Genomic DNA, 8224 nt, shown 5'->3' with positions numbered 1-8224 from the left:
CACAGGCTAAAAAGCCTAAAAGATCGGAGGAAGAAAACTCAGCAACTGTAACCGAAAGAATTAGCAGCAGCACCTCTCCACCTCCACACTCTCAGAGCGACCTGCTAGCAAAAGACGACCGGGGAGCTAATGTTGCTAGCCAAGCTAGCAGCACCTCACCTCCACACTCCCAGAGCGACCTGCTAGCAACTGACCACCAGGGAGCTAATGTTGTTAGCAAAGCTAGCAGCACCTCTCCACCTCCACACTCCCAGAGCGACCTGCTAGCAACAGACCACCAGGGAGCTAATGTTGTTAGCAAAGCTAGCAGCACCTCTCCACCTCCACACTCCCAGAGCGACCTGCTAGCAACAGACCACCAGGGAGCTAATGTTGTTAGCAAAGCTAGCAGCACCTCTCCACCTCCACACTCCCAGAGCGACCTGCTAGCAAAAGACGACCGGGGAGCTAATGTTGTTAGCCAAGCTAGCAGCACCTCTCCACCTCCACACTCTCAGAGCGACCTGCTAGCAAAAGACGACCGGGGAGCTAATGTTGTTAGCCAAGCTAGCAGCACCTCTCCACCTCCACACTCCCAGAGCGACCTGCTAGCAACAGACCACCAGGGAGCTAATGTTGTTAGCCAAGCTAGCAGCACCTCTCCACCTCCACACTCCCAGAGCGACCTGCTAGCAAAAGACGACCGGGGAGCTAATGTTGTTAGCCAAGCTAGCAGCACCTCTCCACCTCCACACTCCCAGAGCGACCTGCTAGCAAAAGACGACCGGGGAGCTAATGTTGTTAGCCAAGCTAGCAGCACCTCTCCACCTCCACACTCCCAGAGCGACCTGCTAGCAAAAGACGACCGGGGAGCTAATGTTGTTAGCAAAGCTAGCAGCACCTCTCCACCTCCACACTCCCAGAGCGACCTGCTAGCAACAGACCACCGGGGAGCTAATGTTGTTAGCCAAGCTAGCAGCAGCAGGGCAGCCGCGAAGAGAAGTCAGTGCTGCAGCCTCGGGGTCACACTTTTCCTGGTAGACGTTTCTGAGATGAGGATTTTTGTGTGTGTTATAACGGCAGCACAAGGTAAGAATGCTTATTATTATGCTGCCGCTGTGCAGTAAATTGGCATCAACTGTTCAGTAACAGTTCAACTGAAAGTTGACAGGAATTATTGGAGCTAATTGTGTTTTTTACACGCGGGTAAAGCCTTCTTATTGGAAAACCATAAAGAGGTCACACCTACATTTAATTGGCCTACCGTGTTGTTATAAAATGATAAGGCCCTGTTAAGAACTGTTGATACATTCGACCCAATATCTATATACCTTAAATTTGCTATTGCTGGGCTACAAAAAGTTAAGGCTGTATTCCTCTATTTCAGTGTTTGTGTCAGGACTGACTGGCTTGCTTCACTTTCATTTGATTTAATAGTGATGTGTTTAGTGTCTTTGTGATGTGTTTAGTGTCTTTGTTTTGTTTTTAACTTGACTTATTCTGTGCCATTGTCGCAGCCGTGTGCCTATTCTGCGTTACTCATGTCTATTGGTCCTGTTTTGTATTATGGACTTTATTCTTGTTTTTTTGCTTGTGTAGTGTGTACATGTGTTTCAGTTTTATTATCAAAGCCTTAGTACTGTTTTGACACCACAAAGTGCCTTTGTTTTAATAAAAAGATAGTTTGTCTTCATTTTGACCGTATGGGTAAGAAAGGAATTTATATATGGTTGAATAGCGATAACGGTCTATTATTTTCTGGTGTTTCCAGGTCAATAGCCTATGGCAGGCTAATTATTGTCTTGAATAGGCTATTTATAATGAATTGAATCTCTATACAGGGACATAAATTGTGATGGATGCGGTTAGGTGTTTGGTGGTTGACTTTGGCTGAAAACTTCACTCTGGAAATTTGTCAGCATCCCTAATTCAAAATATGTTCCCGCGGCTCTGGGCCAAAATAAAAAAATCTAACTACACATCATCATTTAAACTATTTCTTATCACGCTGTTTGTTTAATGTTTTTTTTCCTGATAAGTTTGGTTTTTAGTAGTTATTGGATGCTGTAAAAACATGGTAAAACGTCATGATTGACAGCTGTGATTGCAGCAGGGGTTGTAGCCGATTCCGTGGTCTGTGTCGCTGCTCAGTGTGAGGAGAGTGCAGATTTGAGTCACGCATGCGTCACTTTGCGATGAGTGAAATTGAGTTGCGCATGCCTCACTTTACAACAAGTAGCCTATAAGATGCTAACTGAGAGACTTCTGTAATGTTAATATAGTAAAAATGGACCTACGGACGCAGCACACTTTCATCTTTTGACCTTAATTCCGCAGTAAACGTATTTACACAGAAGAAGAAGTATGCAATATTTGGAACGTTAGGACTATAGACTGTACAACCCAACCGATAAAATGTTGATACCGATACGAATATTTGGTTAAAAACCCAGAAACGCGTAAACAGATTTCACTAACATGTAGTTCTTTATGAGTTCTCACTAAAATAATATGATAATAATTAGTTTTATTGTCACAACAGGCTAGAGGAACGTCAAAATATGTTAAAGTTCTGATAAATAAAATGGATAAAAATACAAACTCAAGATTTGAAACTTAAAGTCTTTCGAACAAAAACACATTACCAAAATAAAGAAATCTGTGTTGCTAACAGGGACATTGTAGAGTGCCCTCTGCTGCACAAACTATACAACGCCAATGCTCCTAACATGGTTGACAGTCCGTTTACATTTTTAACTATTCATTTATCGCAACCATTTAATTGTCTTTTTTTTTTTTTTTTTTAAATCGGTCATTATTTTAAATCGGCCATAATATCAGCCCGGGCTCTAATAGACTGTATATTTCAGATGTGTTTGAGCAAGATTTCTGCTCACGTTCAAAACTTTGTGCACATTCAAAATATATCTCATCTGTGTTCTTGTAATGTTTTGAAAAAAAATGAAGTCACAATATTTCAGAAAATAATCCACCTGCACCATGGTCTGCTGTGCATCACGTGATTGCTCTGCTGATGCGGTAGATCTCAGACCCGAGCCCCGTTTGAGACGCCGGTCTCTGAAGGAGACAGTTTAGGGAAGTGACTGTACGCTGCTCTACAACAGAGGTGGAAACCCGAAAGTACGGCAGAAATAGGGACACATCTGCCGCAGAACTTGTCCTTTATAAACCTGTAGCGGCACAGACCACGTGAGGGGCGCTGCAGCATGCAGCTCTAGGGTTTGTGCCGCTGCTCGTCTCTATATTTCCAGCGAGAGTGGACACTAAAAGTCTGCTTCAGAGCTCTGTGTTTGTGAGTCTGACCCATAGACTGGAAACGTCACTAAATCATTAGTTTGAAGTTTTCCACCCAGAAATGGTGGACAATAATCATCAATTTAATCTAATAGTCAGGTTGACATGTAGACCTAAACGTGTGGCTGAGGGGGCGCCCTGGGATGATCATGCTTAATAAACATGTTTTATTTCGCTTGTCATTCTAATTGTATTATTAATGGGAAGTAGACCTAAGGGTGACACGGCACCCCCAACACGTTTGACGCCCCGCAATCACCTAGGTCGCCTTATAGCAGTCACCGGCCCTGGTTCGTTTTATGGTATTGGTGTATTGCCAACTTTAGTGCATAAAATACATAAATCAAAGACTCTCTCTCCCTCTTGTTCACTCACTTAGAAAAAAAAGGGGCTGTTTTATGGTTCTGCCGAGGGTCCATGCAGAGCTTTCGCCGTAGCCTACATAAGTGTGAATATACTTCTGGTATACGCTGGTGTGTGCGTCGAGCCGGCATGTGTGTGTGTGGGGGGAGTGAGAGAGTGACAGTGATTAGGTTCAGAGCGAGTAGCGACTCTAGAGTTATAGTCATAGAGTCATAGACACAAAGTGTCTCTCCTGTGCTTTCTAACCAAGGTGAGACATCTGTAGCAGGAAAGGTTAACCCTCTCCTTGATGTCATGTTGTTTATGGAGAAGGAGAACAAGAGGAGAAGGACACTCCAACGCTACCAAGTCACGGCCGAGAGAAGTACGCTGCCGCGACGTATATTGTATTTTTTGAAAGGTGCACGTCAGGTTACGGCGTGGGGTCTGGCGTAGACGCAGAGGGGTCTGCGGGGATATACGCGACGTCGATTCTACGCAGAAGCATAAAACGGCCTTTAGGCTTTGTGTGTCAAAGGAATAGCAACTCCATAGAAACCCCATAGTGCCAGAAAATGAAAATCTCTAACACCGCCACTGATTAAGGTGGGTGGGGGCTAAGCAAACTATCAATCTCTCCTTAGGGAAAGTTAAAAAAAAAATTCTGCCTGTCACAGTGTGTTAAAACCAACTAGACTTGGTAGCATTTACCGAGCGATTAAAAGCATAACAACTAATTCCAGATAGTCCTCCCCCCCTCTCTCCTTTAAAACTTAAACCACCAGCCAGACTCATTATGCAGCTCTGTGATTACTCCATAAATTATCCTTACAGGCAGGTAGTAAAACAAAGTGATTTGTGTCTCTGCAGGAGCATGTGGTCCAGCAGTGTGCGTGCTGGCTGTGCAGCTCGCTCAGGTGACAGTGATCACTGAGTGCTTATCATATGCACCCTGAGAGGTCAATGCATCAATGCTTAGCTGAGGGTATACATGAACATTTACACACTCAATCAATATTGAGGAAGCAGCGGATGGGTCCAACCGGAGGGGCTGAGCCCTGAGAAAAGTCCCAGAGGAAATCATATACCTGCCTGTAAGCAACAAATACAACTATTCATTCATCATGTTTCGCATATGCACAAAAAACAAATCTCCCCTGCTCTGAGTTGAGGGGTGGGTGAGAAATTGGTAGCAAAGTAATGACTCATCACTTTCTACCACACACACACACACACACAGCATATCTTTTTTTGTAGGTGGTCCGTTGGGGATATAGTGGTGGTGGGTGGGAATCGGTCACAAGCTCTATGTACCTTTTCTGAATTATGATTCATAATTTCTATAAACAAGTAGAGCAAATTCACCCCTCACACACAGTAACAGATAACACACGTAACAATGTTTTTTGTTGAAGAGTAGGGTGGTACTCACTGCTGATCTCCGCGTGCTGCTCCACGACTGAGATACAGGACGGCTGGTTTTGGTCTCTATGACCTCTGAGGACAGAGATGTAGGTGGGACATAGTGTCTTGCCCTGAACTGCATTGCCATCTGATAGGCCACCTCAAACGCCTGTCCCAGTGTTAGGATGATCTCGTAGGTCTGTGTCTGTGGGAATGACAAAAAAAAAAGAAAGTGTGTTGAAATCAGCAGACACTGAATAGAAAGTAAGGTCTAGGTTAAAAAAAACTAAGTCAAACAGTCGCCATTTCAGCTAACTGACCCAAATCAACTTCTTCACAGTGATTGTCTTGTGATTTTAAAATAGATTTAACCATGTTAATGATAAACCATTTCATTTCCCTAACAACTTTTAGAAAAAGCCCAACATTTTTACACATGTTACTAAACCTTTGGTATTAGTTCTTTTGGACAATTTCAACAAAATCTAGTATAGACTATAACATCAACTTATGACTCTGTTTTTTTGGTTGTTATTTGTAACCATTATTTTATTGTATGCAAGTGCTTGTTTTCATTTGTTGTGCCTCAGTGTCCCTCCCTGATGTAAGTCGAGTGCAGATTTGAGTCACGCATGCGCCACTTTGCGACAAGTAGCATACAAGATGCTAACCAGAGACTTCTGTAATTCTGTTAAGACAGTAAAAATGGACTTAGGCCTACTTAACGAAGTTCGTTCACTGCTGGCAACAAGTTAGCATCAAACACAACAAAGGCTGTCAGTTGAGTGGCGTTTTGAGCTAACGTTAGCAATCAAACTATCATAGATAGCTATAACGTTTTTGAAACGATAGCTAGCTTAGCTACAAGCTAGCAATCACCACACAACAAAGGTTGTCAGTTGAATGCGTTTTGAGCTAACTTTAGCACTCAAAGTCTTATTGATAGCTGCATCATTTTTAAAATGATTCCCATCTTCTGTTATTATCTGTGATGAGAAACCTTTATTATTTCATGGATTTCACCAATTTCAGTATGACATGTTATGCTGTAAACCGGTTAAATCTGAGTAGCATTGGCCAAAAAAGTACACATTCAGTTTAGGAGCGGATTGAAATCATGTGGCCAGAGTCTCAAATTATTTTTTCACTTTTGTTAACATTGCAAGATATTGGCCATTTGTGCTGTATTCATTTTGTGTAGTAATCAAAAAATGAGTCCCCGACTGGGAAAATTCACACTGTGTTTACATTGTAAGATAGGGCATGTCCTGGCGGAGGTCGGGCTCTTTGAGGGCCCTTCTAGTTGTACTTTTTATGATTATCAGTCGGCGAGCTGTTTGAATACCACGCACATTTTCAGAGAAAAACAAAAGCAACGACAGTCTTTAACATGAAGCAGTTACTGTACAAGTAAGTGAGGCTCAAAATTGTGAAAACTTGGATTGTTAAAATTCAGTTCAGAATGTTTCCCTGCAGTGATCCGACGCTCCGCAGTGGTCCATCTCCCAAAGAGGAAACATAGTCTTCAACCTTTACAGAAGTTAAGACACAAATTACTACATAATCTGTTCATGTACATGGAAATGCCATGCGTAGTGGGAGTGGAATTTCAATTAAGCCATTCAATGATTCAATCAAGGAAAATAATGTCCACAGGATGCCGCTCGCAGTTTTCACTGCGGGATACTGGACATCCCACAAAGGACGCTGTTTTCTAAATGATTCAATTATTAATTTACAAAACCTTTAAGAATATGCCATTTTAAAGGGTTAGTTCGGATTCACCAAAGTCACACAATAACACAAACAAGCTAACCAATCAAAGCAGTGGTAGACCAGCTACTGGTGAGGTAACTGTTTTTTGTCTAAAGAGTCAGCAAAGTTAAGCTACTATAGTATCTAAATACAGTGTACACTTAGTGTGCTATCTAACCTGCGCTGTTTGGTCCGTTTAATCGAACCCTGGAGGTTGGACGTCTGGCGCAGACCAAACAAACAGACTCTGGTTCGCTTGTAAACAGGGGTCTGCAATTTAAATGAATTCAACCTTGGACATGATTTACAGACTTCTATGTGATTTAACAGATGATAACTTTCAAATATTTAATTTACTATGACCATACTTAATACATACATCATAAACGCTTGTTGTCTGTGTAACAACACATCCTAATCAGGGCCCTCCCTTGCCTTCACTCGCCATCTTGTCACCTACTCATATTGTTTGCCTTCTTCCAAAATATTAAAAACACTGAAGCAAAACCTCAAAAACCCAAGACTGCATCAATTTGTTGTTGCTGGGTTACTTCACTGCGTGACATTTGTTTACAATTTGTTGTGCTTGACAACGTGCAGTGTGAAAGCTAACCGAATCAAATGAAAAATGCAACAATGTTCCAACTTCACCCCCTGAAAGTCTACCAAACTATACTTGCGACAGTGCCCTTAAATTGATATTGATTTTTTTTAGGTGGCTAAAATCTGATTTGCTGCTGCCCCCGTCCACAGCAGGACATTGCCTAATGTCCGCGTCAGTACTCCTGCCTGCTCCTCCAAACTTCACTACTGTAGCTAATACGCTGACTATAGATAAGTACATACAAAAAAAACCAAACTATTGCTTTAACAGGATAAAGTTGTACTCACCACTTCCACACAGCTGAAGACATGACAGAAGTGATGGCCGCTCTTCAGATCCTTGGTAATGTAAGCAAAAGTGCAGAGGTCATCTGGGTCTTGGGCAGCGCACGAAATGTTCCTGATCTCATGCTCCGCAACTATAGTCTAATGGAGAAAGGAAGGAAGTGAGTACTTACTGTAAATGAAGCACTAATAGAGGCTGAGAGTGGCAACTGCAATGGGGCAGAGACATGTACACAGAGACACACAGACATACCGTACTTTCCCATTACCTTTGTGGCTGCATCGATGAACTTGACCCCTCTATAGGTAATGGACAGTATGACAACTGGACCCTTTCTTGAATCCTTTGATTTCTGCAATGGGCACAATAAAAATAGCACCATTTTTCTTTTTCTTCAGTAACCCCGTAATTTCATGTCTGACATTTTTGTTGTTGCTGAACTAGAATTACCACCTTGCATTGCCTCCACCAACGGGTCAAGTTGCAGGTCACATCTATGTCTGTCCAGACTCATATAACATATATATATATATATATATA

At 42.4% G+C, this 8224-nt stretch overlaps 1 protein-coding gene across 9 annotated transcripts in view; it reads right to left on the bottom strand.

The window, feature by feature from the left end:
• anks1ab (ankyrin repeat and sterile alpha motif domain containing 1Ab) overlaps positions 1-8224 on the bottom strand; it is a 48602-nt gene that overhangs the window by 6618 nt on the left and 33760 nt on the right. For all 9 annotated transcript variants that reach the window (XM_032512453.1, XM_032512452.1, XM_032512456.1 and 6 more), the window contains 3 exons: positions 7953-8036; positions 7687-7824; positions 5069-5245 (listed from right to left, as the gene is read on the bottom strand). In XM_032512453.1, coding sequence (XP_032368344.1) covers positions 5069-5245; positions 7687-7824; positions 7953-8036 — 399 coding nt within the window. The remainder of the gene's footprint in view (positions 1-5068; positions 5246-7686; positions 7825-7952; positions 8037-8224) is intronic.

This window comes from Etheostoma spectabile, chromosome 4 (assembly GCF_008692095.1).
Source record: "Etheostoma spectabile isolate EspeVRDwgs_2016 chromosome 4, UIUC_Espe_1.0, whole genome shotgun sequence".
Lineage (NCBI taxonomy): Eukaryota > Metazoa > Chordata > Actinopteri > Perciformes > Percidae > Etheostoma > Etheostoma spectabile.
The sequence above is the reverse complement of the archived record's forward strand: the minus strand, read 5'-3'. Positions and strand labels throughout refer to the sequence as shown.